General features: G+C 50.8%; 14 protein-coding genes across 14 annotated transcripts; 7 read left to right on the plus strand and 7 right to left on the minus strand.

The window, feature by feature from the left end:
• Positions 1 to 1,004: 1,004 nt before the first annotated feature.
• Positions 1,005 to 2,559, plus strand: M438DRAFT_396700 (C-5 sterol desaturase). Its single transcript, XM_029909271.1, has 2 exons — positions 1,005 to 1,428; positions 1,486 to 2,559. Exons 1-2 carry the CDS (start codon positions 1,148 to 1,150, stop codon positions 2,279 to 2,281), a joined length of 1,077 nt encoding a protein of 358 aa, XP_029761009.1. The 5' UTR covers positions 1,005 to 1,147; the 3' UTR covers positions 2,282 to 2,559.
• Positions 2,560 to 3,159: 600 nt separating this feature from the next.
• M438DRAFT_317695 (mitochondrial carrier) lies at positions 3,160 to 4,579 on the minus strand. Its single transcript, XM_029902753.1, has 2 exons — positions 4,323 to 4,579; positions 3,160 to 4,265 (listed from the first exon to the last, which is right to left on the minus strand). The coding sequence occupies exons 1-2, from the start codon at positions 4,426 to 4,428 to the stop codon at positions 3,433 to 3,435; spliced, it is 939 nt and encodes a 312-aa protein (XP_029761010.1). The 5' UTR covers positions 4,429 to 4,579; the 3' UTR covers positions 3,160 to 3,432.
• A 699-nt stretch (positions 4,580 to 5,278) lies between these two features.
• M438DRAFT_354845 (WD40 repeat-like protein) lies at positions 5,279 to 7,591 on the minus strand (the record flags this gene model as incomplete). Its single annotated transcript, XM_029906991.1, has 4 exons — positions 5,279 to 5,831; positions 5,882 to 6,244; positions 6,300 to 6,958; positions 7,010 to 7,591. 4 exons carry the CDS (start codon positions 7,589 to 7,591, stop codon positions 5,279 to 5,281), a joined length of 2,157 nt encoding a protein of 718 aa, XP_029761011.1.
• Positions 7,592 to 8,390: 799 nt separating this feature from the next.
• Positions 8,391 to 10,079, minus strand: M438DRAFT_295706 (Zinc/iron permease). The gene is made up of 3 exons (XM_029901886.1): positions 9,914 to 10,079; positions 8,922 to 9,854; positions 8,391 to 8,866 (listed from the first exon to the last, which is right to left on the minus strand). The coding sequence occupies exons 1-3, from the start codon at positions 9,964 to 9,966 to the stop codon at positions 8,659 to 8,661; spliced, it is 1,194 nt and encodes a 397-aa protein (XP_029761012.1). The 5' UTR covers positions 9,967 to 10,079; the 3' UTR covers positions 8,391 to 8,658.
• A 215-nt stretch (positions 10,080 to 10,294) lies between these two features.
• Positions 10,295 to 11,643, plus strand: M438DRAFT_405179 (NAD(P)-binding protein; the record flags this gene model as incomplete). Its single annotated transcript, XM_029909771.1, has 3 exons — positions 10,295 to 10,488; positions 10,553 to 10,758; positions 10,814 to 11,643. The coding sequence occupies exons 1-3, from the start codon at positions 10,475 to 10,477 to the stop codon at positions 11,641 to 11,643; spliced, it is 1,050 nt and encodes a 349-aa protein (XP_029761013.1). The 5' UTR covers positions 10,295 to 10,474.
• Positions 11,644 to 11,798: 155 nt separating this feature from the next.
• On the minus strand, positions 11,799 to 13,526 carry M438DRAFT_374104 (TMP-TENI-domain-containing protein; the record flags this gene model as incomplete). The annotated part of the gene is made up of 3 exons (XM_029908478.1): positions 11,799 to 13,075; positions 13,195 to 13,371; positions 13,427 to 13,526. The coding sequence occupies 3 exons, from the start codon at positions 13,524 to 13,526 to the stop codon at positions 11,799 to 11,801; spliced, it is 1,554 nt and encodes a 517-aa protein (XP_029761014.1).
• Positions 13,527 to 14,165: 639 nt separating this feature from the next.
• On the plus strand, positions 14,166 to 16,132 carry M438DRAFT_317709 (putative eukaryotic translation initiation factor 5). The gene is made up of 3 exons (XM_029902754.1): positions 14,166 to 14,613; positions 14,669 to 14,801; positions 14,852 to 16,132. The coding sequence occupies exons 1-3, from the start codon at positions 14,584 to 14,586 to the stop codon at positions 15,970 to 15,972; spliced, it is 1,284 nt and encodes a 427-aa protein (XP_029761015.1). The 5' UTR covers positions 14,166 to 14,583; the 3' UTR covers positions 15,973 to 16,132.
• A 172-nt stretch (positions 16,133 to 16,304) lies between these two features.
• Positions 16,305 to 17,255, plus strand: M438DRAFT_345058 (uncharacterized protein). The gene is made up of 4 exons (XM_029905363.1): positions 16,305 to 16,443; positions 16,495 to 16,559; positions 16,658 to 16,726; positions 16,926 to 17,255. The coding sequence occupies exons 1-4, from the start codon at positions 16,404 to 16,406 to the stop codon at positions 17,115 to 17,117; spliced, it is 366 nt and encodes a 121-aa protein (XP_029761016.1). The 5' UTR covers positions 16,305 to 16,403; the 3' UTR covers positions 17,118 to 17,255.
• A 33-nt stretch (positions 17,256 to 17,288) lies between these two features.
• On the plus strand, positions 17,289 to 17,898 carry M438DRAFT_201927 (uncharacterized protein). Its single transcript, XM_029899344.1, has one exon. The coding sequence runs from the start codon at positions 17,459 to 17,461 to the stop codon at positions 17,771 to 17,773; it is 315 nt and encodes a 104-aa protein (XP_029761017.1). The 5' UTR covers positions 17,289 to 17,458; the 3' UTR covers positions 17,774 to 17,898.
• Positions 17,899 to 18,156: 258 nt separating this feature from the next.
• On the plus strand, positions 18,157 to 19,342 carry M438DRAFT_317713 (mitochondrial uncoupling protein 2; the record flags this gene model as incomplete). The annotated part of the gene is made up of 2 exons (XM_029902755.1): positions 18,157 to 18,459; positions 18,536 to 19,342. Exons 1-2 carry the CDS (start codon positions 18,298 to 18,300, stop codon positions 19,340 to 19,342), a joined length of 969 nt encoding a protein of 322 aa, XP_029761018.1. The 5' UTR covers positions 18,157 to 18,297.
• Positions 19,343 to 19,489: 147 nt separating this feature from the next.
• M438DRAFT_354852 (actin depolymerizing protein) lies at positions 19,490 to 20,562 on the minus strand (the record flags this gene model as incomplete). Its single annotated transcript, XM_029906992.1, has 3 exons — positions 19,490 to 19,855; positions 19,909 to 20,489; positions 20,544 to 20,562. 3 exons carry the CDS (start codon positions 20,560 to 20,562, stop codon positions 19,490 to 19,492), a joined length of 966 nt encoding a protein of 321 aa, XP_029761019.1.
• A 189-nt stretch (positions 20,563 to 20,751) lies between these two features.
• M438DRAFT_405185 (uncharacterized protein) lies at positions 20,752 to 22,236 on the minus strand. Its single transcript, XM_029909772.1, has 2 exons — positions 22,116 to 22,236; positions 20,752 to 22,062 (listed from the first exon to the last, which is right to left on the minus strand). The coding sequence occupies exons 1-2, from the start codon at positions 22,198 to 22,200 to the stop codon at positions 20,810 to 20,812; spliced, it is 1,338 nt and encodes a 445-aa protein (XP_029761020.1). The 5' UTR covers positions 22,201 to 22,236; the 3' UTR covers positions 20,752 to 20,809.
• Positions 22,237 to 22,711: 475 nt separating this feature from the next.
• M438DRAFT_202255 (NAD(P)-binding protein) lies at positions 22,712 to 23,851 on the plus strand. Its single transcript, XM_029899345.1, has 4 exons — positions 22,712 to 22,842; positions 22,897 to 23,358; positions 23,416 to 23,614; positions 23,671 to 23,851. The coding sequence occupies exons 1-4, from the start codon at positions 22,807 to 22,809 to the stop codon at positions 23,787 to 23,789; spliced, it is 816 nt and encodes a 271-aa protein (XP_029761021.1). The 5' UTR covers positions 22,712 to 22,806; the 3' UTR covers positions 23,790 to 23,851.
• Positions 23,450 to 25,506, minus strand: M438DRAFT_317723 (uncharacterized protein). Its single transcript, XM_029902756.1, has 4 exons — positions 25,072 to 25,506; positions 24,871 to 25,018; positions 23,671 to 24,822; positions 23,450 to 23,614 (listed from the first exon to the last, which is right to left on the minus strand). The coding sequence occupies exons 1-3, from the start codon at positions 25,256 to 25,258 to the stop codon at positions 23,913 to 23,915; spliced, it is 1,245 nt and encodes a 414-aa protein (XP_029761022.1). The 5' UTR covers positions 25,259 to 25,506; the 3' UTR covers positions 23,450 to 23,614; positions 23,671 to 23,912.
• Between the last annotated feature and the right edge of the window lie 79 nt (positions 25,507 to 25,585).

Consider the following 25,585-nt stretch of genomic DNA (forward strand, 5'->3'; position numbering starts at 1 on the left):
TTTCTTGATTGATTTAACGACAGCGGCTAATGATATATGGCGAGCATGGCATCTTCTGGCGACAATGGGGAGCAAAAGCTGGGGTGCGGCTGCATCCCATGGGGGCGTACTCTATTCATTTACGGATTTCGGGTTCTTTGTTTTTAACAGCACGGCGTGATTGGGGAAAGACGATGATACCATACGCCAATATTAGCTTTACGGCCCTTTGCTTTAAGAGGAGCGTCCTCGGCGGTCTATCCGCTTGAAAGCTGCGAATGAACAAGATTTCAGCTACATGATTCAGTTGATCCATTTTAGCTAGCCTCTGAGCAGTGATCAGGAACGAAAGCAGATCGGTGTTGATTGTTGCACACGATTGATGGCAACAACAAAGGAAACAAGGCCTTCGAGGTTGCTACAGCCTCGGATGCAGATAATCTCCGGATCCGAGATATGAGCGTTGTGTTCAGAGAGATGAGACAACACAGGGGAAGATGATCAGGTCTGACAGGGCTTGGCTACAGGTTTCACGGCACAGTGGCTGGAAAACAGACCACTTCTCGTAGAAGTCGTACGCGCTGTTAGTCCGGCTGGCGCCATGGGGTTATGATGTGGGAATCGCGTGAAGAAAAGCATGATTGTGCAGCTGGGTGCCCAGCATATCGGGTTAAAGTTGAGCGCAGGGGTTCGGAAAGGGTTCAGTAAGAGGCGTTCTGCTGAAACTAGGGAGGAGAGGTCGAGGACGGAACTTGACAGCGGGAGAAGGACGCCCTGACGATTGTTGCTCGTTCGGGCAGGAGCGGGAAGCAAGTTTGGCTGAAGCTTGCATGTGAAAGCTCTGCTCCTTAACCTCACCCGACGGCTAGGCCCACTGATCCCTCATTTGCCTCTGATTGTGGTTCGATTTTTTGTGGGCTGATTCCGAGCTCCGCAGCGCGCTCGCTCTCCTCTGCCACTTTTGATAGATAAACAAGTCGTTCTTTTCAATTGCTTCACGCGCCTGTCACTCTTTACCGGCTATTGCGCCTTCTGGATTTCTTTGCCCTTGCAATTGACTCTTTCCCACTATAAACATCTCCTGGACCCTTTTTCACTACTCTGCTCGCGTATCAACAAGATATCAAAACTTTAGACCACCGCCGCGCCACAGAGCAACACCGCAACTATGGACGTTATTTTGGAGGTTCTCGACACATACGCGTTCGATCGACTATATGCGACCGTTCTGCCCTTGACGTCGTCAATGCTCGCCATGAGCACAGTCGGCGACTTTGCTGCATCCCCCAATGCCACCTGGTCGACCATGGCCCGTGGTGGTGTTAGCCCCTACAAATTCGAACCTGCAAGCCAGTACTTCTCGGTGGAACCTAGCTCATATGCATACATGAGCCGTTTGCCGCGAGACAACATGGCGAGACAGGCTGTCAGCTTGTTCCTTATCACATGGTATGCTCGAACCTCTTGTGTGCCTTGAGCCTCAACCAAAACTAAATCTCTTCCCAGGATCTTCGGTCTGCTGAACTACTTCATCTGTGCCGGCCTCTCATACATTTTCGTTTTCGACAAGACGACAATCCACCACCCCAAGTTCTTGAAGAACCAGATGAGCCTCGAGATCCGTCAGGCTCTTTCAGCCATGCCCGTCATGTCCGCCCTCACCGTTCCTTGGTTCCTCGGTGAGGTCCGCGGTTACTCCAACATCTACGACGTACTGCCTGAAGGCTCATCGTGGAACCTTGGTGGCTGGTACTTGCTTCTCCAGTTCCCCTTCTTCGTCTGCTTCACCGACTTCTTCGTCTACTGGATTCACCGCGGTCTGCACCACCCTATGGTCTACAAGAAGCTGCACAAGCCCCACCACAAGTGGATTATGCCCTCGCCCTTCGCCTCGCACGCTTTCCACCCTCTCGACGGCTACGCTCAATCGCTACCCTACCACGTTTTCCCATTCATCTTCCCTCTTCAAAAATTCGCCTACATTGCTCTTTTCATGTTCATCAACGTCTGGACTGTCATGATCCACGATGGCGAGTACGTGGCCAACAGCCCCATCATCAACGGCGCCGCCTGCCACACCATGCACCATCTGTACTTCAACTACAACTACGGTCAATTCACCACCCTCTGGGACCGTCTCGGCGGCAGTTACCGCAAGCCCAACGACGAGCTGTTCCGTCGCGAAACCAAGATGGGCCAAGCCGAGTGGCAACGCCAGGTCAAGGAGATGGAGAACATTGTCAAGGAAGTCGAGGGCGACGATGATAGAAGCTACGAGCCCGAGACCAAGAAGCTCAAGTAGATTTGACTTCTTACTTCTTTTTCACGACACTTTTGGGCTGGCGCTACTACTTTCTGGATTCTTCCTTCCTTCTTCAAACATGGCATTGGCATTAGGCGTCGAGAATACTCCTCCTATACCGCCTTCTTCTGCATTCCTTCACATCTCATCTATAGACTTTTTTCCCTCACAATTTCGAGCGAGGCGCGAGTACCTTTTTGAATAAGGACGGCCCTCAGTAATATCATGCTTCTGCCTCCATCGAGAGAGAAGAGCATAAATGCAACAAAAAGCAATTCTTTCCACATCTTTCAAACCATTTTCATGTTCATTATCCGTCTTGCGTGACATCTCTGACATTTACAATCCTGCCAGACGGCAGACATGATGACCTACAAGGAGGAGCACAAGAAAATGCCCTGGTTTCCACTTCCTTCGCATGTGCCTAGTCGTTCTTTCTTCATGTACCTGGTCGCTTTTCCTTACTGACCACCGCTCCTGCCATCCCAGGCCCTGCCATTTACATCCCATCACAATGCACAAACAGCACCTTGAAAGACAATCACGCACACGAATGACTCCTACTCTATCGATGGAACCAGGGGGGGAAGTACATTCCGATCCCCTTTATGCAATCATCCTTCCTCTCCTCTCCGTCTCACATGCACCCCCTGATATGACAACTTGGCATCTTTTCAGTGGGAACAACTGTATAGACGGTTTGTAGACGGAAACAATGGGCTCCAGTGTCGGGATTCACAGACGTGATGCTTCATCCCCATCGTCTCTAACCCAGCTGTCGAGATCTCGAAAAGTATATACTGTACATAGCGGCACACAAGCACACAATACTCGGGGTGAGTGAAGTTGAGGATGGAAGGTGGATTGGTGGCGAGGTGGGGAGGCTTTTTATGTCTCGTCTGTGTGTAACAATATGTGAGTCCTGTCTGTCTTATGAAATGGTCGGGTTGGTGATGGGATAGTGAAGGTTGAAAAGCGTCTTGCATTGTTGCCTTGGATGACGGGAGTGGGAAACGACATGTTGTGTAGTAGATTGCATTTCTTTTATTTCTATCAAAACGCCCGAATGCCAAAACAACGCCTACCGCTCAAGGTCCAAAATCATTAGCATTATATAAACGGAAGAAAAGAACAAGACTGGAAGATCAGGCTTAGTGACCGCCAGTAGTAGGCAGACCAACAGAGACCTTGAATGAATCGTAGATCAACCACTGGAAGGCGGTAAGAGTACCGATCATGCCAATTCTCAACACGACACCAGACCACAGGCCTCTGAAGCCAATCTGGCTGTAGATTCTGCTGACGGCCTGGCCTGCACCCTCACCAGACTTGCGGTCGCTGTTCAACTTGCTGACCATGACATCAGCAGGGTGAGAAATAACGGCACAGCCGATACCAGCAATGTAACCACCGAGGAAGGAAACACCAGTTTGGGCAAGAGTGCCATAGCTCTCCTTGGGCTTGCCGAGTTGCTTGTAGATTTGAGCGACAGCGGATTCGAAGGTTGCGAATTTGACCATGGTGTAAGGGATTTGACGAGCCCAAAGGGGATAAAGACCCTTGTAGAGACCAGCAACACCTTCCTGAGCGACAACCTTGCTCCAGCCCTCGCGAAGGGTGGAAGCGAAAGGTGGCAGTGTAGTCTGCATTCTAACCTTGATGGCCTCGAGGGGGCAGAGGAAAAGATCGGCAATGGCTTCGGCGGTGGCAGAAGCTCCAAGGTAGACGACAGTCTTGTTGGTGTTGGGGAACAGCTTCTCGCCATAGGTGTACTTGAAGAACTCGTAGGCACCGTACTTGCCGGCACCTTGGAATGAGTATCCGACGAAAGTGGGAGACCAGCCGAAGAAGACACCGCGGAGACCTTCTTTACGGAAAATAGTGCGCCAGGCTTGCATGTTGGAGGAGTAGAGCTTGCTGTCTACTTGACGACGGCATTTTACAAGATCCAAGGGTGTGACGGCAGTGTGAGTAGGTCCGCAAGCTATTCGGGGTGGTGGTCAGGAGCTGTCTGTCGGATAAGACTGAGAACGTCACTTACCAATGATACCACCCAATGTACATGCAGCAAAGTAAGTTCCAGAGAACAACTCAATCTTCTTCTGAGGTGTGACTGCGCCAGGCGCTTCGGGCTTGTTTTGAACCATTGTCGTCGTGTCTTGTGAACAAAGCTATAGAGCTATGATGTAATGCTGAAGCTGGAGGTTTTGGAGAGGTTGAAGAGAATCGAAGCGACGACAATGACAAGAGACCCAAGCACGCGACAAGAGAAGAGATTGACTGATAGCAAGTAGGAAAAGAAACAGACCTGGAAGCAAAAGTAAACTTAACTGAACGGTTGCTCTCCAACCTGTTCCTCCCCCGGATGCCACGGCTGATGATGTCAGGGCGAGCTCTTCGGAGTGCTCTGCCGTTTCTACCGACCACCGCCCTGTAACAGTTTCCCAACCCGCTCAGTGCCGCTCCTTCCTAGCCACCTTTAGGGAAAGATGCGACTTTCTTATCTGAACATACCGAGGCTCGCACCGAGTCTCTCAACGCGTTCGTCTCTTTGGCAAGTCTTGGTCAAAAGAGTGTATGTTGCAACACACGAAATCGGGCGTGTCGTTGGGTTTTTGGTAGAATGCTTCTAAAAGTCAATGTTGGTGCGTGTATAGATAATGAATGCTTTCGCTGATGAGTCTACTGCTGTGGAAGTCGAAAGAGCAAAATCTGATCAAAAAAAAAAAACTCCGAAGGTAATTCCCTTTTTCCCTTCTTGATCCCCAAAATGATTGTCTGCCAATTCGCCATGTTAACATCGCCATGCCTTGAATATAATCACAAAAACGCCGTGAACGAGATGAAAGGAGATCCAGTCTTCGTCCATACCTCAGTTCTTGAACCTCCCTACCACTCCCAAATGTGATTAGTCTCCCTGCGCCTACGCTATCCTTAAAAACAGTCGGATGATGATGCCTCTCGATGCTATATCATGTTTCATGCCAACTCGGAATGTCATGACGAAATGACTGGCGAAGAAACCTCGTGATTCGTTTCATCTGTCATGATCGTATCCTCGACCTGATCCTCAGATGCCGGTGCATCTGATATGTGCATTGGTGAAGGCTCGCTAGCAGGTAGTGCCGGCTTAGAAATGACAGCAGGACTTGATGCCGCACTGCTTACATCTCCATCTTCTGGCGGTGCAAAACTCCAGACCTCCATGACTGTCTTTCCTTGTCTAGATGCAAGGACGACTGCTTTCTCTTCCTCAAAGACGACACGCCAGACTGCTTCGGCGGGTTGGCCGAGTTCTCGTACGAGACATCCGCGCTGGAGGTCCCAAACCTTGACACGGCCGTCAGATCCACCAGAAACAATACGCGACTCATCGAACTGCAGCGACGTCACGCTGTTATCGTGCGCCGCAAGACGATGGATGGGCGTGTAGGATTGCAATGACCAGACTCTGACACTGCCATCACTACCACCAGTTACCAAGGTGTCACCGCGGAGCTGTAGTTGGCCGACTAGGGATGTGTGACCTTGCAAGATTGCAAGACATTTACTGTAATGAGTTAGTGCATGTTTCGAGGAGGTGATTAAAGGGGTGCTTACCCATCCGCAACATTCCAGACACGGACGCTAGTGTCTAAACTGCCAGTGGCAACGCGCTTGCCGTCGAAAGCGACCGCATAGATTTGACTGAAGTGGCCTTGCAAAGTCCTGAGACATCTTCCCTCACTAATACTCCAGATTCTTGCAGTGGTATCGTAACTTCCAGAAACGACCAGGTCTCCATGAATCTCGAGGCAGCGAACACTTGCTTGGTGGCCCATGAGGACGTGCTTACATTGGCCCTTCTCGATATCCCAGATGCGAAGAGTCGTGTCACGCGAACCAGAAATCGCCGTGGTGGCATTCGACATCTTAAGACAACGGACAGTAGAAGTATGCCCGCGCAGCATATGAATAGGTTGCCTGTTAAGTCTCGTTAGTATTGAAAAGCGACTCGATGTGAACGTATGGAACTCACCCGGTAGCCATGTTCCAGACGCGGACATCTCTGTCACAGCCGCCTGAAACCAAGGTGTCACCCCAAGGAACCATAGCCCAAACACCCATGACATGACCCTGAAGACATCTCAAATGCTTGCCCTCGGTGTCGAAAACGTGTATTTTGGCATTGTCCAGAGCAACGATGATGTACTTGTCGGTAAGGTGTAAACTTGTCACAACACCTTGATCAGGAGTGATCTGTCTTTGGTCAACCTTACCGCCCATGCGCCAGGCCGTCTCGACCTGATACTTTTGCTTGAAGTGCGAGCGGTAAGTCATGGCCTGCGGTCGTCGGCGAATAGCTGAAGATGGCAGAACCGGGGCTGAAGTTGTTCTATCAAGACTCTTGACACGACTCAGATCAGGGGTCGAAGTGCTGAAGCTGGCAAGTGCGGGGTTGTGTATGCGCAAAGCATGCGTGGCGAAGCTTAGGGATGACCCTGTGTGAGACGGCTCGTATGGTGACGAATGTTGCTGCCTGGTGTTGGTCGAAGGAGCATCGTCCGACATGCGGCGATAAGCGTGTTTCTCGCAGAGGCTCTTCCAGGCCATGTCGTCGCTAACCAACTCGTGCCATCGTTTTGATACCTGGGATGAGCGAGCAAGTGTTTTGGCATCATCGATAAATGTAAGTATCTGTTATCAGGTTAGCATTGAGTTGGCTCGGAACCGAAATAATATGCCTACCCTCAGGCAAAGCTCATTAGGCAATACACCGAACGGATCTCTTTTCAATCGTGGTGCAACAAAATTGGCAACATAGCCCAGCAGCTTGCCATCACAGTCCATCAACAGCTCCGTCAGGATGCGTTTGCGTTCGTCATTGTCCATGTCAGAGAACATTGTCTTCATGTGTCTAAATCTCAATCCCTTGTCTACGGTGAAAGTGTTTTCGCTGCCAGCATCGTCCGAATCTCCATCTTCTGCCATGTTCAGGTCGAGAGAAGGTGCAGCGGTAGAGGCCCAGCTAGGAAGACGGCGACCGGGTGTTGGAGACGGAGCCGGGGTCGGTGGAGAAGCCGGCGCTGACGGGAGAAGGTTGCCGGGAATGACATTTGGATTTGACGGGATCGGTATGGGCACGCTGGTGGTGGAGGATGATATGGAGCGTGCTGAGGGTCGCGATGCTGAAGTCTGGGGCTTGTGATGACGCTGACCAAAGATGCGCGCTTCGCTGCCCGACGCGGCTTCGGCATCGTATTCGACAGGCATGGATAAGGGTCGCTGGGTTTGCGGGTACGAGGGATGCCAGTCGGAAGAGTCCTCCATGGTTGGGTTGAATTGTTTGCGTCGGTCTCGTCGTCGTCGTTCGGGCGCACCCTTGTGGTTCGGCGGATTCGCGATCGGGCGGGCGGCGGGCTGGGGAGGATGGCGATCAACGACGGCACGGTCTCAGTCTCCGTTAGAAGTGGGACAGCGGGACCAGAAAAGAATGACTGCGGTTTCGTGTGTCGAAAGGGTGGCTTGGGTTGGTTGATGTCTTTGGGAAAAATGGACTGCGGTTGCGCAATGCAGACTAGAGCAGTCGGGCCAGAAGGTGATTGTAACTGAAACACTCTAAGGCTGGCTATAATCTCTGCCTCCACGCCAGGCACATCAACTCCTATATTGATATAGAGAGAGACGAGATTCACGCGGGCCTTTGGTATTTCCGTCTTCGAGTGAGAGAAATCGATGTCCGTAGGTCGGTAGAGACAATACTGTAAACCAGTGTGAACGGTCGACCATCGACGGACGCCAAGGGTGCCTCTCCAATCGCGCCTTTGTGATGACGTGAAGGGCCTTTTCTACTTTGATATCGTCAGGGACCAGAATCACGAGTCTGCTAGTTGTGATCATATATTTGACCGGCAGGTTGCCTCATCAGATCGAACATAGGTGCTGTTGCTGCCTTTGGAAGCGTGGCATTGCTCGTGATCATACCTGCATTCCGCTTCCGTCCACATGTCTAGAATGTGCACAGCCGTTAGCTCTTTACAACTTCTACTGAACTTCACCGGCCATGCATGCAGCAAACCAATGCAACTATCTTCGATACCGCCTGCCCATACCGTTTAGTTCGCGCAACGACAAGAGCTGTGGGTGCTTATACGCGTACAATGCATGTTGCTTGCATGTACTGTTCTGTGAAGTTTGTCGTTGGTCGAGATCAAGACTCGAGTCAACCGTTGCGATGCCAACTTCACTGGCAACATTGTCTGAGACAATCAGATCTAGGTCAGGCCTCACACACAGATCTCGGTAAAACATCATCCAGGTGCCCATAAACATGCCTGATTAATCAAAAGATCGTGAGATTCGAATATCAGGCCGTAATCTAATTAAATGTGCCCACATCAATGGCCATGTCCAAAAACTTGAGTCAACAATGGGAGTAACATCCCTCCTACTACTGCTAACGTGTCGCTGAGCACAGGACTCTCTTGCTTGTTAGAAGATGGCTGATACCCATCATACACGTTAGGGTCGCCATAGCCATTCGGACTAGCAGTTCCCATATCATGGCCGTGTCTGGTATCTTGCATAGCATGCATTGCCACGTATCTGTCAGACTATCAGTATTGAGGTAAGATCACCAGAGACAATTCTTTTGGCTTACAAGAAAGTGCCTCCTGAAAACAAGAGTAGAAGTCCAGTGAAAAATCGAGTGCCATGCTCGCTCTGACCAGTGCCTCCCTCGAAGATATTTACCAGAGCCCATGTCAACAGTGCACCTATTGGCGCGGCCAGGCTGAAAACTATGAGATGGTTTCGCGCTCTTCGCTTCGAGAGTCCTTGTTTGAGCAATGCGGAAGTCAAGCCAAATGCTGCAGGGGCTTTATGTATCATCAAAGCTACAAAGACAATGAATCCTAGTCTTCTTGAAGAGGCGGTTGAGGAGGCTCCTAAAGCTATGCCGTCTGCTGCAGCATGTATGACCAGCCCTACAGTTGTCGAAGAAGGACGCGATTGTTGCATGGGATCTGATGGTGGTATAGCATCGGGATCCTCTGATTCAGAAGCTTGATTCGTAGACCTTTGGAGATTGAAGCGATCCAGCGCTATGTGGAATCTCTGTGGTTGCGACGATGCCGCGGCATGACGAGGTAGCTGATCAATCAAGTACATCAAGACGAAGCCCATGACTAGGGACGCTCCGACCCAGGCGTGGGGCTCCCAGTCCTCATGGTCATGATCCTCCTCTTTCTGCTCAGGCTCTGTTGCAGGGGGACTTTGTGTGTCCTCCGGGCGTCCGTCATCGGGTCCAGTCAAGTCGGTGTCTCTGGTGTACACGTTCGAGGAAGTCGAGTATTCGTGATGCGCCAATGCGAGGGTTGGCAGCTCGGGTAGGCCAGTCAGACCCCTAGGTAATATCGACCTCGCTGCGTGCGCATGACCGACTTCGCGAGCGCTGTACAATGTTTCGACACCCTCGGGTATGATAACGATAAGCGCAGTTCCCACGAGCACACCAGTGCCAATTGCCGTGATCAATCGTAGTTGGCGTTGGGAAAGAGAAAAAGATAGTGGTAAAGATCCGGCAAGGAAAGAACTAGATGGGCATCTGGTCAGTAATCATCGTTGATCGCAACCAAAGGGATGCTTTCTTACGCGACTGCCATGATAATGCTCAAGACGAGCAGCATGAAGAGACCCGACCACATATCGAATGCTGGTGTTGTTGCGTTCCTAAAGATCACCTTGTCCAAATCATTTCGCGCTATGTCAAGATACTTCCAGAGCTGGTGTTGGACAATCCTCAGACAGAGGTTGGGAATTGTGCAGGGTGACGTGCGCAAGGTCCACCTTACTCGCGCGAAAGACAACCCGAGACAAAGTCAGGGCTGCCCCACCGACATCAATATTTACTATCATCAAGGTGAAACGATGCTGCTTCTCCATTCCCTTCCTTACAAACCATGGACATACCAGTTGCACCGGAAGGCAGCATTTGATAGTGACAAGTCGTGGTCGATTCGAGCTCAATATGGACGTTACCGATCAGGTGGCGCCTTCCTTCATAAGCAGTGTTTAACTCGTTGCATGATTGCTTGGTAATTGACAGTGAAACGTGTATTTCGTCATCTGCCATACAACCCCCTCTTTTCATTCATAAGCACTATTCAGATCTCAAGCTCGTTCAGCCATCAAGCCAAAAATCTCATCACAATCATGAAACTCTTCGTGTAAGTTCATGCTCCTTGAAGCTCCCTACCAGCATTCCGATTCACTGCTGACGAGGACGTATAGATTAGGAGCCACTGGATACATCGGTGGTGATGCACTTGACGCCATCGTCAAGGTCCACCCGGAGTACGATATTACTGCTCTGGTCCGAAACCCCGACAAAGGCGCACAGGTCGCAGTGGACTATCCCAAAGTGAAGCTAGTCTACGGCGATTTGGACTCATGCGACCTCATCGTAGAAGAGTCTCAGAAGGCAGATATCGTCTGCAGTAAGCAATCAGTGTTGTTTTCGCCGTAGCGATGGCTCGACTGACATTATGTCAGATTGGGCCGACGCGGACCATGAAGCAGCTGCCAAAGCCATCATCAAAGGCCTCTCAGCTAGACAGTCCGAAACACCTGGTTACCTCATCCATACATCGGGAACTGGTATTCTCATGTATACAGATCTCGATCAGAAGATATTTGGTGAAGATGCCACCAAGATTCACGATGACTGGGACAACATTCAGGAGATGATTACAGGCATCCCAGACCATGCACCCCACAGGAACGTTGACAAGGTGGTCCAGTCTGTGCGCGATGGCAAAGCCGTGAAGAGCGCCATCGTCTGCCCTCCATGTATCTACGGCGCCGGAAGGGGTACAGGAAATCAAACCAGTGTTCAGGTGCCTTTGCTTGCTCAAAACACCTTGAAACAAGGCCATGGCATCCAAGTTGGTGCTGGCAAGACCTTCTGGACTCAGATCCACGTCCACGACCTGTCGGACCTCTATCTCAAGCTTGTAGAAGCAGCCGCAGCTGACGGAGGTTCTGCAACCTGGAATGACGAGGGCTACTACTTCTGCGAGTCTGGTGATCTTGTTTGGGGAGAAGTTGCCCATCAAGTTGCGAAATCTGCTCACAAGCAAGGGTTCATGAGGGAAGATCAGGTCAAGGAGTACTCACCCGAAGAGGTCAAAAAGCTGGCCGCATGGGGACCTGCGCTGTGGGGATGCAACTCCCGATGCCGTGCTATCAGGGCCAAGAAGCTGTTGGGATGGTCCGCCAGCTCTCCCAGCCTGAAGGATGAGATCGATGCTACAGTCTTGTTCCAGGCAAAGAAGATGGGATTAGTCCCTGGACATGCAAAGATCGCTGCTGGAGATGCATAGGTAGATGCCTTCAGAAGTATTGGCACGGATGGACAAGAACGAGTGTTGAACAATGCCAGCAAGGCCCCTCTTCTCGGTCGCTAGTTAGCTTGAAATAATAAAGATTCAACAAGTTGTCCCACACGTCGATTTCTTGTACTTTTCCCGAGTTGTATCTAGGCCTCAACGACCTCAATCTTGGCCGCCTTCGCCCACTCTCCATTTCCAGCTGCACTTTCCTGACGAATAGCGTACAGTTCGTCGATGAAAGCAGGCACAAAGGTACCAGGACCCCTGACAGTGTCTCTCTTCGCAGCCCTCTCAGCAGCAATTTCATACATCAAGATACCAGTGACAGCAGCGAGCAACTTGTCCTCCCTTTCGATGGCCAAGAAACTCGCGATAGTAGTACCCAAAGTGCACCCACTCCCAGTAATTTCACCCAAGAATGCATGTCCATTGCCAATCTTGAACGTACGTTTACCATCAGAAACGACATCGATCTCACCAGTCATCAAGACCACGTTATGTTCTTTGGCAGCGACCGACTTGACCAGCTTGACGCGGCCGTCGAGAGTCAAGGTAGACGCACCGCTGTCTACACCGTGCTGCTTGAAGCCAGTGGCTCCAGATACAGTGCGGATCTCGCCTTCGTTTCCTTTGATGACATCGAAGTAGCCGCCACGCATGAGTGCTGCAACGCCTTCGCGACGCTGCTGGGTGGCTCCTGCGCCGACAGGATCGAGCAAAACTGGTCCGCCAACACTGTTGTAGGCAGCGATGGTGTTGAGATGGTTAGAGCGCATTTCCGGAGTGGTGGTGCCCATATTGATGACCAGGCTGCCACCAAAAGATGCAAGGTCGTTGGCTTCGAGGCTGTTGTTTGACATGATGGGACTTGCGCCGACAGCAAGAGCCACGTTTGCAGCAAAGTTCTGCACGACCAGGTTCGTCATGTTGTGGCATAGAGGCTTCTTGCCTGCCAAACGCTTGACGAGCTCAGGAATTCTACGCACAATATCTTCGTGAGAGAGCGCCGGGGCAGAGATAGAAGTAGCGAACGGAGGAGGGGTTGCAACAAGCTCACGAAGGTCGGAAGCGGCCTTCTTCGGGTCCTGAGCAGCCATGATGGCACTAACGACAGCGACACCATCGAGGCTCTTCTCTGCAGCAGCAGTCTGGTAAAGCACACGCTGGCAGTTCTTTGCATTGATGCCACCAATACAGACAGTCTTGATCTCCGGTGCAGACCGGGACAGGACCGAGAGGATGTGCTGGACTCCAGAGGTGCCAATAATCGATTTTGTGTTCTCCTTGGTGGGTGTAGCGAAGACAGTTCCCACACCCAGGTAGTCAGCTCCTCCTTTGGCTGCAATCTCGGCTTCCTCGAGTGAGTTTGCAGTTACACCAATGATGGCATCCTTTCCAAGTAGTCTGCGAGCAGATGCGAGGTCTGACATGCACAGTCAGATTTACGAGTCTTACTAGAGAAGCATCACACATCTCGGAAGGTTGTCCTTGCTTCACAGATTGCATCTGAGAAATGGATGATATTTGGGATGGCACGCTTACCGATGTCATCCTGGCCAATGTGAACACCTTCAACACCAGCAGCCAGAGCTACATCTACTCGGTCGTTGATGAGAAGGGGAACATTCGCAGGCTTTGTTATAGCATGGAGAGCCTTAGCAACGCGGATCTGCTCAGCAGTGTCGCTGGTCTTGTCACGCAATTGTACAATTGTGACGCCTACAAAGAAGTCAGGTCGGGAGCTGCAAGATGTTTACGGCTGATGTTCTCGGACCTCCTTCTACGGCAGCGCGAACAACTTCGACAATGTCCTTGTCGCCGAGAATGGCGGGAGTATTGTCAGTCACGAGGTAGACAGAGTAATCTACGTGCATGTTGATTTATTGTGTGTTGTTCAACAAATCAAGATGCGGTTTTGTTGGTTGGGAAGGAAGAAAGAAAGAGATCAACCGATCCCGGCGCCGAGTCACGACAGAGGCTCATAGTTGGTATTGCAGACGCCGATGGTCGCTGCCATGATGAGTGAATACCTTCAAGTGACACTCGTCTGTTAGAATGAATTGATGTATCTAACTGTATCGAATTCACAAAGCTGTATCTGAGGGCAGGAGCGAACGAGTGAGAAGCTGCTGCCTGCACAGCGCAGAAGATGTGCCCTGACGGAGCTTTCATTTGAGATCACGATCAAGCTCCCATGCGTGCCGCACGAGCACAAGCATCACAGACTATGAAGCAGCAAGACAGTCACTTGTTCTACATGGCAAGCACAGGCTCAGCAGCGACAATCACAAGCGAAGTGAGAAGTCCACAAGCAGCAAACAGAGGCATTGCTTGTGAACAAAGGTGTCAAAGAAATGGACATTATTGACAGACAAGGGACACTCGGACATGTCACGCGTTCGCAAAAGCGGCCGGTGCTCGAGCGTCTCGGCAGGCGGCGGTGGGGGCGGCAGAATTTTGTGCCTTTGACTTTCCCGTGAGTCGCTCGCACTCAAGGCAGGACTTCGACGCTTCTTCCCTCTTCTTCCTCTCTTTCTTTTACACAACACGCAAGAGTTGCCATCACCAACACCTACCACGCATTGTGTTTGCCTGGCCTCAGACCTTCGCAAACTTTCCTGAGACAACAGACAGCCCGCCTCCATCTACACTCGCCCGCACCCCGGATCCGAGTTCAAATCCACCAAAACCCGCGACATTCAGACCACGCAGGCAGTTTATGTATTCGTCCCGCCGCTCTCAACGACTCGCAGTTCCGGACCCTCCCAAGCTGCAGCCCTTTCGTATATTGCGAAGACCTTGTAGCAACCAACTTACCAACGACTGAACAATTGCATGTTATCCATTGACATCGCCGACTCTTCGTCAACCACCTATAATATCAAATCACCCTAAAACATTCTATACCAATAACCACCAACAACCGCAAACATGGCTGGAGGTTCTGTCAACATCCGTCGCGTACGTCTACCCCTTGCCAGTCCCACACACACACATTATACTAACCCTTCTGCAGGACATCAGCGACCCCTTCTACCGCTACAAGATGGAGCGTCTTCAGTCCAAGATTGAAGGCAAGGGTAACGGTATCAAGACCGTCGTCGTCAACCTGAGCAACGTCGCTCAGCAACTCGCACGTCCCCCTACTTGTAAGCTGCCTCCAACTCTCCTCAAATTTGCACCCACTAACCACATGTAGACGTCATCAAGTACTTCGGTTTCGAACTCGGTGCCCAGACCACCAACGACCCCAAGGATGATCGCTGGATCATCAACGGTGCCCACGAAGCCTCTAAGCTGCAGGACTACCTCGACGGCTTCATCAACAAGTTTGTCCTCTGCAGAAGCTGCAAGAACCCCGAGACTGTTATTAGCATCAAGGACCAGCGCATTCTCATGGACTGCAAGGCTTGCGGTACCATCACCGAGGCCGACCCTCGCCAGAAGCTGTCTTCCTTCATCTTGAAGCAGCTCCCTGCCAAGGGCAAGAAGGACAAGTCCACCAAGAAGGCCGAGCGCAGAGCTAGAAAGGAGGCTGAGCGTAACGGCACTGCTGTCAACGAGGATGGAAATGGCAGCCCCAACGGTAGCTCCGACCAGGATGATGACGACGCTGATCTCGGCATGGATGCCGGTAGCGACGACGAGCTCACCCGCCGCATTAACGCTGAGGCCCAAGAGCTTGACGAGCCTGAAGAGGAGAAGGAGGTTGAGTGGACTGTCGACATGTCCGAGGAGGCCATCAAGGCTCGTGCCAGAGATCTGCCCGACGACCTCAAGCGCGCTCTTGTCATTGAGGGCGCCGAGGACGAGGATGGTGAGGGCAACCCTTACGACCAGTTCGGCAAGTGGATCCTCTCCGAGGGCGAGGCCAAGGGTGGTGTTTCCAAGCTTGACGACGTCGAGGTCTATCTCAAGGCTAAGGATCTCGGTATTGAGACCAAGCACAAGACCGTCGCAGTTATGGCTCAGACCATCTTCGACGAGAACATTGTCAAGCAGGTCGAGGCTCGCAGCAGCATGCTCAAGCGCATGATCTCTTCCGAGAAGCACGAAAAGGCTTTCCTCGGTGGTTTTGAGCGTTTCGTCGGCATGGAGAAGCCTGAGCTCATCCCCCAAGTTTCTGCCATCCTCCTCCAGTACTACCAGAACGACCTTGTCTCCGAGGAGACCCTCAAGGCTTGGGGCTCCAAGGCCAGCAAGAAGTACGTCGATCTGGCTACCAGCAAGAAGGTTCGCCAGAGCGCCCAGAAGTTCATCGAGTGGCTCGAGACTGCTGAGAGTGATGAGGAGGACGATGAGTCTTCGGACGAGGAGTAAGCATATTTTTCTTTCGAAGAAGTTGCTACAAGACCATTACAGACAGAAGCTATTGGGAGTTCATGATCACCCACTACGATTATTGGTTTAGCACAATCAAGGTATCGTGTCTTGCTTTGTGTGGCATTATAATTAGCTTTCAGTACTTGCTCGTCTGTTTTGAGGCACCTAATGAACGCCCTATCTCATCTCAAACATCTAATTCTCCTGATCTGTGACTGTTGTTTGTGCTCAAGTCATGAAGTGATTGTTGTTTGTCGCCCTCTGTCAATGTCGTGAAACTCGTCTCCAGGCTTTGCGTCCGAACCACGAAGTTCAACGCGCACCTTTCACCTTTTTCCAACAATCACAAAACTTATCAATAATGACATAACATATCATCATCTTTCAGTGACTTGCCAGAACACTGATTTGAACAAAACTCTGCCACTATGGACAACAACATTCCGCGCAACACACCTGCGCTATTGGGTATGCTGCTCGCATCAGACAGGCATCTCCGAGACTGAAAACCGTATACAGCGCGAATCGACCAACTCCGCAACAGCCTGATCAAACGCTTCGAAAACTTAGTCGAGCAAGCAGCGGTGAGTGAAAATCAATAAGGGTGAAGTTGAGCATCTTTACATGATGAGAAGTCAAGACGCAATACGGGATGCGATGGCTGATGAGCATGAGAATGCAGATTGAAAAGAATGATCGCAATTCCACTGCTCTGAGCCAATATCAGTCGCAGATTGAGACTGCTGCCTTGGTGAGTCGCTTGTTTTCCTTGAATGTTCTTCTTCTTTTCTTTTCTTTTCATTCTCTTTATCCATGCTCTTCTACTGTCTTCTCTCTTGCAGTCCTCTAAAGTGGCATGTCCTTGCTATCTTACCTCTCAATTCATCTGCAAAGTGCACTTGGAATGATAGAAGAATTGAGTACAAGTATGGTTGCTTACACGTTGCTAGATACGCACAAGCGAAGACATCCTAACCCTCACACGCCAAATGCAAGAACTGTGGTTGTTCGGCCAGCTTAAGACCTTGGACGCGAGCGACATCCAGGGACGTATCGATGGAGATGCTAAAGAGGTCGCTGAGATGTTGGCCGTTCTTGTTGGTGGCAGTCAGGAGGACAACACCATCAAAGTCGAGAACTGAGTGTTGTTCTTGTCTTCTCTCGGAAGTGCTACACGGTGAAGCAGAGGATTGCCGGACACACGAATGGCAGGATCATTTCGAGATAATTAAAGCAGTAGTTTTCTGCTCTTCGGAGATTCTACTTATCATGTCCATGGCTTCAGTCTACTGAATTGTCTCGAACCGTGTATGTTTCGGCAAAGCGCTCATCGACACCTGCTACTCACATCGGAGATGTTCGGTTATGCTCAACATCCAACAACAGTAGGTGACCCTGCCCCTACGCGTACTCTTCCCATCTCTTCCGATTTCCTCCTCAAATCCAATCACAAACAAATCCACGGCACAAATCGGCGACCTCGATGATACCGCGGTCCAAACTCGGCATGTCACAAGAAACAAAACACTTTTTTCGAGTCAGAGCAACGTTCATGTGTGTGTGTCTCTCTCGGGCCAGAGGGACAAGCCTCGGTTGTGGCAGACTCGCAGCGGTGCCTTTCCCCAGATCGGCGTTTTGCGGAGAAGAAGAGGCGCGCACATGCAAATGTCAAAGCCGCTGCCCCGCGACGTCATGCTCGCAAATAATTGTCACGGCGAGGGCGTGTTTGCCAATGCGATTGAGAGAGTTATGTGTGCTTGAGCCAGAAGAGAAACGAGCAGCTGGACAGATCAAGTAAAGTATCATCTATGAATCGAGAAAGAGGGAGAGGAACCAAGCTGTTCGGCATTCTTTGGAACGAGAAGTTTAAACATGGCAGTTTGAGCCTCTAGAAGCTGTTGCTCTGTCCAATACCGAGGTGATCCATTCGTCCTTGCCAACCCAAGAGGTAACCGGTAAGGGTCTGATGACTCAAATCATAGGAAAAGCATGTCGTAAGGAGATGAGAGAAATAAATAAGATGTAGTGTTTGGGATCTCCTCTTTTCGTACCTGACCTCTTGTGTTTTCTCTCTTCCCTGCTCTTGCGATCAAACACCGATTCTGTTGCTTCGCTTCGTATACCATCAGCCTGTGAAACTACACGTCGAATATCTGGTCTCCCAGCCCAGCCACTGGACTCGAATTACGCAGCCACTTCGAGAAGCGAATACCTTGTCCACCACGAGCACAACAAAAGAGCGACCACATTACTAGGACACACTCCTAAGGAAACAACGATCTATCCTTATTCGCAGCTACCCCATTTGTATTAGAAACAATCATGTCGGCAAAATCAACAAAAGGTCCAGGCGGCAAGAAGCCAGCTTCGGCGGCTACGAACCTCGTGGCTGGCGGAGGAGCAGGCATGATGGAAGCACTCGCCTGTCATCCTCTAGACACGATCAAAGTTCGCATGCAACTCTCAAAAAGATCGCAACGTGGTGTAAGTTTCTCAATCTTCTTCCACCCCTTCCTTTGCTTTTTACCTTCCCCTTTCCCAGAACTGATAGTAATCAAAGGGTTCCCGTCGCGGATTCATTCAAACCGGCGTCCAAATCGTAAAACGTGAAACCCCACTCGCCCTCTACAAAGGCCTCGGCGCCGTGCTCACCGGTATCGTTCCCAAAATGGCCATTCGCTTCACCTCCTACGAATGGTACAAGCAAGCCCTAGCTTCCAAATCCGGCGAGATCACTTCAAAAGCTACTTTCCTAGCTGGCCTAGCAGCAGGAGTTACAGAAGCCGTGTGTGTGGTTACGCCCATGGAAGTCGTAAAGATCAGATTGCAGGCTCAACATCACAGTATGGCTGATCCGTTGGACATTCCCAAATACAGGAATGCGGCGCATGCCTTGTATACTGTGGTGAAGGAGGAGGGTGTAGGTGCGTTGTACAGAGGTGTTTCTCTCACCGCGTTGAGGCAGGGAACCAACCAGGCTGCCAACTTTACCGCTTATACCGAGTTGAAAGCTTGGTTGCAGGAACGATCTGGACATCCCGAGGCTGGGTTGCCTGGTTGGCAGACTGCTTTCATTGGATTGATCTCTGGTGCTGTGGGTCCGTTCAGTAATGCTCCGATTGACACTATCAAGACGAGGTTGCAAAGGAACCCAGCACAAGCTGGTGAGACTGCTATTGGCAGAATCGTTACCATTGGTAGCCAGATGTGGAAGCAGGAGGGCATCAGGGCGTTCTGGATGGGCATTACACCACGTGTCATGCGTGTCGCTCCTGGTCAGGCTGTCACATTTGCCGTGTATGAGTACTTGAAGGAGATCATGGAGAGAGGAAGAGAAATGGCTCCAGGAGGAAGTTACGAAGAGTGAAGAGATAGACGAATTCACCTACCATTGCGACAGTCGTCTCAATTCACACCGATGTTCTTTCAAAGCTTCTGATCTGGAAAATGGTCTTGTCAGGTGCTTTCATTCAATGCATCCTTCGGTCGATCAAGGTGATTTATATGCAACACTCTATCTTCTTCCAGGTCTCTTGGGTCTGGCGAAGCCTTTACTCTCCACCTTTTGCTCCTGGAATTCAGATGCCAAAGTGGCTGCTGACCATTCATCAGGCGAGCTGGCTTCGAGTCTCTTTGTGATGTTCAGACCAACGTTCGAGGCCAGAGTGACAAGCTGCGAGCGAGACGAAGCGTAAACCATGCGTTCCTTGATCTTGCTCTTGCTGGGGCAGCTGTACATGAATACGACACCCTGCTGTCCAGGGTAGTTGTAGAAGGAGTAACGAGGTTCGGACGAGCTGATCTCGGAGCTGAGGTCGGCGGGTTGGATGTCCTGCTTCGAGGCGTCGAGGTGTAGTGTCTCGGTAGCCACGTCGATTTTCTGTCGAGGTCGTTAGCTTCCTCCAAGTCTTGTCTCTGTTCTCGAATGCTTACAATCATGACCAGCGAGCCCTCACGAGAATCCTTGAGGCTCTCGAGGGCATTGCTGACCTCGTCTCCAAGGTTGAGTGCAATACCCGCGCTGGGCAGACTTCTACCACCGGTACCACCGCTCTCCTGTGCCTCGGCATCTTTGATGTGTTTCAGACCAGCCTCTTCCTCAGTCAAAGGAGCATCCAAACGGTTGTGCTTCTCATGGCGATCCCAGCCCTCGGGCGTGAGCTCCTCAGCAGTAGTGCAGAAGACAGTCTCGCGGAAACGCTCGACTCCCAATTCGCGCACCAGTGTCAGGCGTGTCGAGGCAAACAGCATCTTTTGGCGTACATTGGCTGTGTCGGGTACGTATGTTACGGCGACGTAGCCGTCGGCTGCCGAGCCATCTTGCTTGAGCAGAATGTATCTTGCTTCGTCCTTTGTGAGGTGTTGCGAGAGGCCGGAAAGGTCGCTGCGGAAGTCTCCATTGGCTTGGATCGTTTCGAGGGGTACGAGGGTCTCGTTCTTTATCGTTGCCAGGAGGCCTCGTTGTGATGATGAAGACACGAGGTTGTTGAATGCATCCTGCAATTCTTTGGATGCTGTATGGTTTATTGTCAGACTTGCACTGTGTTATCTATACGCGGACCACGTACCTGAGATTCCTGACTGCATTGTGGTGGTGGTGTGTTTTTGTGATCAAGAGAGATGGCGGTGGACTGCCCCTCAAAGCTCAAGCACAAGTCCAAAGCAATGACGCGTTTCATCTCCAAGTCAACACACAGCTTCAAGGCTTCACCTTGCGTTCAATTTCAACCATATAAAGTTATTAATCGTTGAAACTCAAGTGATTATTATTAACATCAGCCCGTGCCTAATCATACATATATACTTTTTGCACAACCCGATTTCAGATCAAAGGTCAGTTCCTCCTCCTTGAGTCTCCCTCGTTGTCATTGCTCTGGTGGCCGTTCGCCTGCCCACTCTCTTCATCTTGGGAGCCTGGCTGAGGCATTGAGTAGGTACCGTTCCATTCGTCCTTTCGTCCACCTCTGCTCTTCTCGTCTTGCTCCTTGTCACCTAACCAGTCTTCCAATCCGGGCGCCGAGAACAGACTGCCCTGCCAGAATCCTCTGTAAACCGTCTCCAATGCACAGAAGAGCCACAGTAATGTTGCAGTCATGACCATCGTCGCTGCCCAGCCCCTCATACCATCATCGCGCAGATCACGAGAGAGGAAGCACCATGCATTTGCGTAGGATGCCATTGGGAAGACAGAACTCCAATACGCGATGTTGAATTGCAGTTTTGGCAGTGACATCAAGACACTCGTCGTACCTTGAACCACCCAGAATGTAGCATGAGCCAAGAGGAAGAGGTCCATAATGATTCCAATCCAGTGAATCACCTCAGATGTTGCCTGAAGTGTAGACATCGGAAGCGGAGGTGGAGACACCTGTGTGGGAGCATATCCATTCTTGATGTATGTCGCCAAGAAGATACCGAATCTATGGATAGCAAATGCTCCTTGGCTCATAGCGGCCACTGGTAGGAAAGATCCAACCATGAGAGGTGCTGCGGGCGTCTTGTCGGCAATCAATCGGAAGAAGTAGATGGTGATGATGATAGTGGCCTCAGCAATGGCAAAGGACCATGCCAAGAAGCCTGTGACCAGCAAGGCTACCGCGCATTTCGTGCTTTCCATGTATACGAATGGTAAAATCGTACCAGCGGTCGAAGCTGTGAGGAAGAGAGGCACAGTAGTCATTACCCAAATTCCGGCAACATCAGACAACTTCTGAGGCTTCGCCTTGCTCATCTGATAGATGACGAGACCAAACGATACCCCAAGGGACATGACAAGCGCAATCCAGTACAGAGCGAACACCGCCCATCGAGCAGAAGTCCGGTAGTCGTAGTATGATATGATGCCTTGAATGATGGTATTAAACGAGATCGGAACGGCTCCCAAGAACGAACTCAGCGGGAACTCCATCATGTTCTTCTTGAACAGTACCGGGTGGGTAATGTAACGCCAGGCTAGCATTCCGGTGAAGAAACCAAAGAGCACGATTTCCAAGATCCAAAGGCAGTATCCAATGTCGCGAAGCCATCGATTCGCTCCACTAATGGGGTATGGGAAGTTGACAAAACATTGCTGCAAAGTACCAGTGCCTTTAATCCAGTCAGCGATGCCCCTCGAGTCAATTGTTTATCATGCGACATACTCATGACAATGGTGAACCATGACGGTTCAAAATTCGCAATTCTCTCCCTCCAATGCCATCCTTTGAGATTATCTTTGACTGGCATGTTGCAAGGTAAGAGTTCAGTTGGTGTACAGTCAAGGTATGCGGCTTATGGAGATGCAAAGCGGAGCTGGAGTAGCACCCAACGGTCTATATACCGAGCTCATGTTAAGTACGTGCATTTTGTTTTAGGTACTCGTGATGGCATGTTTCGTCGGCATTGACGTAGTGAAAGCAACGATATTGGGCAGTCCGCGGCTGAACGGCTGCAGCGCTGCACCCCAGAAGATCTCTCGGTCAACGCAGATCGATCTGACCCAGGCACAATCTCCCGAAAGCTCGCCATCATGCTTTGCATCGTGTCGCGATTCCAAAAATTGGTTAGTCACGTCGATGTTTTGCTGTGAGGCTCAACAAGTAGCTTTTTGCCTTGAACAGCACAAGACTCCTGCAGGCAAATGTTCTACTGTAAGCCTTTAGGTTTTTTGGTTCGCTGTGACGCGCTTCGATCATGACGCAAGAGATTTGTATGGTACCTGAATGCTCATGTGCATCAAAACGCCGGTGGATGCAGCTATCCAACATGATGCTGTGAACTTGATTTTCTCGACCTACATTCTCCGCGGTCTATACCTTTTTCACCTTCTACTGTCTTGGCTGAAGAAAAACAATGTCAGAGAACATGGTCGTCATTGTAACTGGAGCGGTTAGTCGGCCCTGCAATTATCGAGTGACTTTATCTGATAAGAATTGAAAACAGAATCGAGGCATTGGTCTCGCTATTTGCGAACTCATTTTGAAGACAAACCAGCATGTCAAGCTGTACGCAGCATCGCGAGCAGGTGCCGACCTTGGTCTCAAGAGCGCTGGTTCTGGATCGATCAAGTACCCTCAACTGGATGTAACCAAGGACCAAGATATCAAGAGGCTGGCCGAAGAAGTCAAAAACGAAGATGGCCACATCGATGTACTCATCAACAACGCTGGAGTGAACACCTACCCCGAACACTCTCCTGAGAGCGTTAAGCAGATGCTCGATGTAAATTACCGCGGCACGTATAACATGTGCAAGGCATTCATCCCTTTGTTGTCGAAGACAGGGCGTATTGTCAACATGTCGTCTGTTGGTTCGCAATTGAAGATCTACAGCCAGCACAACGCAGCTCGCTTCAGAAACACGCAGTCATATGAAGATGTCGAGAAGATCGTTGAGGACTACATGGTAAGCCATAATTGATCCTACGCCAGTAATCTACGGGTGTAGCTAACTACGAATCAGGAAGCCGTCAAGACAAAGAAGGAGCTGGCCTCGGGTTTTGGCGACAAGGGTCAAGGCTACAGTGTCAGCAAAGCATGCGTCAACGCCATCACAGCTGTCCTTGCGCGTGAAAACCAAGATCTTACCATCAATGCATGCTGTCCGGGTTGGGTAGACACTGACATGGGCGGGATCATGGGAAAGCCACCCAAGGAGCCAAGTAAGTTTCGTCTAGTATTGTTCGAGTGGGGTTTAGATGTGCTGACCAAAATCTAGTTGACGGTGCCAAAATCCCTGTCAAGTTGGGCTTTGGTGACATTTCTGGTACGACCGGCAGGTATTGGGCCAACCCTGGCATCTCGGACAAGGGAGATGGTCAAGTCATGGCTTGGTAACAATCAGCTTGACGCAAGTTGGGATTCGAACGATGCTAGTAATCATGAGATATGAACATTGCACAATATAGTCTTTACAGAATCGCGTCCATCTCCTGTGTTTCGTTCGATGATCGATTTGAATCAAGGCTTGACTCTTACATCGGTTCTCAATCCAGCCTTCTGGAGGCGCTCGAGGAAGGGTGCGCCGAGAGTTGCGGGAGTCAGAGAGCCACCTCCCATGCCAACAGCCGGAGTATCGTCTCTGAGGATCGTGATTGCGGCCTCGGCCAAGAATACACCAGTAAGAGCGTACATAGAGCCGTCCCATGCCATGCGACCAGTAATGCGCTTGGGATCGTTAGGGTCGGCTGAGTCGACAGTTGCAAGAGCACGATACTCGATCCTGTCGCCACGGGACGACTCTCTCGAGGGTCCCTCGCCAGGTTGGAAAATAACACGCTTCAGAATTGAGCGTATAGGTGACAGCAGAAGTGCGAGCATGCCGAAAGCAAGTGCGAAGTGCATCATAATGCCCGTGAAGACGTTACGAACGTGCATGTAAGGGCTGAATCTGAACTTGGGCCCGTAGAAATTGCCGTCCTCGAACAAACCCCAACTTCTGTGAACGATGGTAGTATCGGCGGCACCTTGGATGCTAGTGGTCAGGGTTCCAAGATCGCGGACCTGGCGAACACCAAAGAGTTTTTGGAATAGAGTAGGACCTTCAAGACTGCTGCGAGGAGGAGTGGTCGGGCAGAGGGACCAGGGCTTCATGGCCTCAGTCGTCTCGGAAAGGCTGTACTTGTCGAACAGACCCATGACTGTAGCAAGGGTTCCGCCGCTGGGCTTACCTTTCAAGTCGTAAACAGAGTACACCAGTTCCGAGACGCCAGCAGAGAGTGTACGTCTAGCATGGTTCACCATTGACCATGAAAGAAGGTCGGCAGGTGCAGACTCGACACCAATCTGGTGAATGATGATAGCCTTGTTGGCTTTGGCAGTAGCGTGGTACTTCTTGATCATCTCGCGAACCCAAGGGGTCTCGCCAGTGCTGCGAGGTGTGAGTGATGTAACTAGACACACAAAAACACCCACTTACACATCGAGATAATGGGTACCATTTTGAGCGCAAGCCTCAACAACAGGCTCTGCATACAGCATGTAAGGACCAACAGTGTTGATCAGGACTTTGGTCTTCTTCACTAGCTCGTTCACACTTTGCTTGTCAAGTCCAGATGTTACGATTTCTGTCTGGCGTAAGCTGCTGTATCATGATAATCCGTAAATGTGTATAAACTACCTGGAGCAACGCGGTCAGGGTTGAGCGACTTGAGCTCTTCAACAAGACTTTGAAGCTTGCCCTCTGAGCGGCCGGCGACAGCCCATTTCAGATTGGTCGGCAGCTGCGAGACGATGTGCTCGCAGGTGTATTTTCCTGTGAAGCCAGTGGCTCCAAAGACGACAAGTTCGTAAGGGCGGGAAGACATAGTTGGTCACACTTGAAGACTCGGGACAGGGGAATGGATGGCTTCTTGTAGACGATTGATCTAACTAAGGGTGATAATTAGGCGAGACCGGTCCCGAGCGTCTTCGAGAAACGGAATTCGTGCCTTATCTCAGCACAACAGAAGACGGAGTAATTCTCTGATGGAGATCAAGATGCTCAAGTCATGGAGGTGAGAGTGAGGAGATGTGCATTATTCAAAATTAAGACAGACAGTTCCAGCACGTTCCTTTGCGGTGCGAGTTGGTCGAAGTCCACACATTTTGGGTGGAGGAAGTGACGACTGAAGCGGTCTTGGCGGTCGGTACCT

Source organism: Aureobasidium pullulans (assembly GCF_000721785.1).
Source record: "Aureobasidium pullulans EXF-150 unplaced genomic scaffold scaffold_8, whole genome shotgun sequence".
In the NCBI taxonomy this organism is placed as follows: Eukaryota; Fungi; Ascomycota; class Dothideomycetes; order Dothideales; family Saccotheciaceae; genus Aureobasidium; species Aureobasidium pullulans.

Coding starts and splice junctions, on each gene's coding strand:
- M438DRAFT_396700 (XM_029909271.1), top strand. CDS start 1,148: ATGGACGTTATTTTGGAGGTTCTCGACACATACGCGTTCGATCGACTA. Junction 1,429..1,485: donor AGCTTGTTCCTTATCACATG/GTATGCTCGAAC, acceptor ATCTCTTCCCAG/GATCTTCGGTCTGCTGAACT.
- M438DRAFT_317695 (XM_029902753.1), bottom strand. CDS start 4,428: ATGGTTCAAAACAAGCCCGAAGCGCCTGGCGCAGTCACACCTCAGAAG. Junction 4,266..4,322: donor TACATTGGGTGGTATCATTG/GTAAGTGACGTT, acceptor CACCCCGAATAG/CTTGCGGACCTACTCACACT.
- M438DRAFT_295706 (XM_029901886.1), bottom strand. CDS start 9,966: ATGTGGTCGGGTCTCTTCATGCTGCTCGTCTTGAGCATTATCATGGCA. Junction 9,855..9,913: donor AGCATTATCATGGCAGTCGC/GTAAGAAAGCAT, acceptor ATGCCCATCTAG/TTCTTTCCTTGCCGGATCTT. Junction 8,867..8,921: donor TTTTCAGGAGGCACTTTCTT/GTAAGCCAAAAG, acceptor ATAGTCTGACAG/ATACGTGGCAATGCATGCTA.
- M438DRAFT_317709 (XM_029902754.1), top strand. CDS start 14,584: ATGGCTGGAGGTTCTGTCAACATCCGTCGC. Junction 14,614..14,668: donor GTTCTGTCAACATCCGTCGC/GTACGTCTACCC, acceptor ACCCTTCTGCAG/GACATCAGCGACCCCTTCTA. Junction 14,802..14,851: donor ACTCGCACGTCCCCCTACTT/GTAAGCTGCCTC, acceptor AACCACATGTAG/ACGTCATCAAGTACTTCGGT.
- M438DRAFT_345058 (XM_029905363.1), top strand. CDS start 16,404: ATGGACAACAACATTCCGCGCAACACACCTGCGCTATTGG. Junction 16,560..16,657: donor ACTTAGTCGAGCAAGCAGCG/GTGAGTGAAAAT, acceptor ATGAGAATGCAG/ATTGAAAAGAATGATCGCAA. Junction 16,727..16,925: donor AGATTGAGACTGCTGCCTTG/GTGAGTCGCTTG, acceptor ACACGTTGCTAG/ATACGCACAAGCGAAGACAT.
- M438DRAFT_201927 (XM_029899344.1), top strand. CDS start 17,459: ATGATACCGCGGTCCAAACTCGGCATGTCACAAGAAACAAAACACTTT.
- M438DRAFT_405185 (XM_029909772.1), bottom strand. CDS start 22,200: ATGCCAGTCAAAGATAATCTCAAAGGATGGCATTGGAGGGAGAGAATT. Junction 22,063..22,115: donor ATGGTTCACCATTGTCATGA/GTATGTCGCATG, acceptor ACTGGATTAAAG/GCACTGGTACTTTGCAGCAA.
- M438DRAFT_202255 (XM_029899345.1), top strand. CDS start 22,807: ATGTCAGAGAACATGGTCGTCATTGTAACTGGAGCG. Junction 22,843..22,896: donor TCGTCATTGTAACTGGAGCG/GTTAGTCGGCCC, acceptor AATTGAAAACAG/AATCGAGGCATTGGTCTCGC. Junction 23,615..23,670: donor AAAGCCACCCAAGGAGCCAA/GTAAGTTTCGTC, acceptor ACCAAAATCTAG/TTGACGGTGCCAAAATCCCT.
- M438DRAFT_317723 (XM_029902756.1), bottom strand. CDS start 25,258: ATGTCTTCCCGCCCTTACGAACTTGTCGTCTTTGGAGCCACTGGCTTC. Junction 25,019..25,071: donor CCCTGACCGCGTTGCTCCAG/GTAGTTTATACA, acceptor TACGCCAGACAG/AAATCGTAACATCTGGACTT. Junction 24,823..24,870: donor GGTACCCATTATCTCGATGT/GTAAGTGGGTGT, acceptor CACACCTCGCAG/CACTGGCGAGACCCCTTGGG.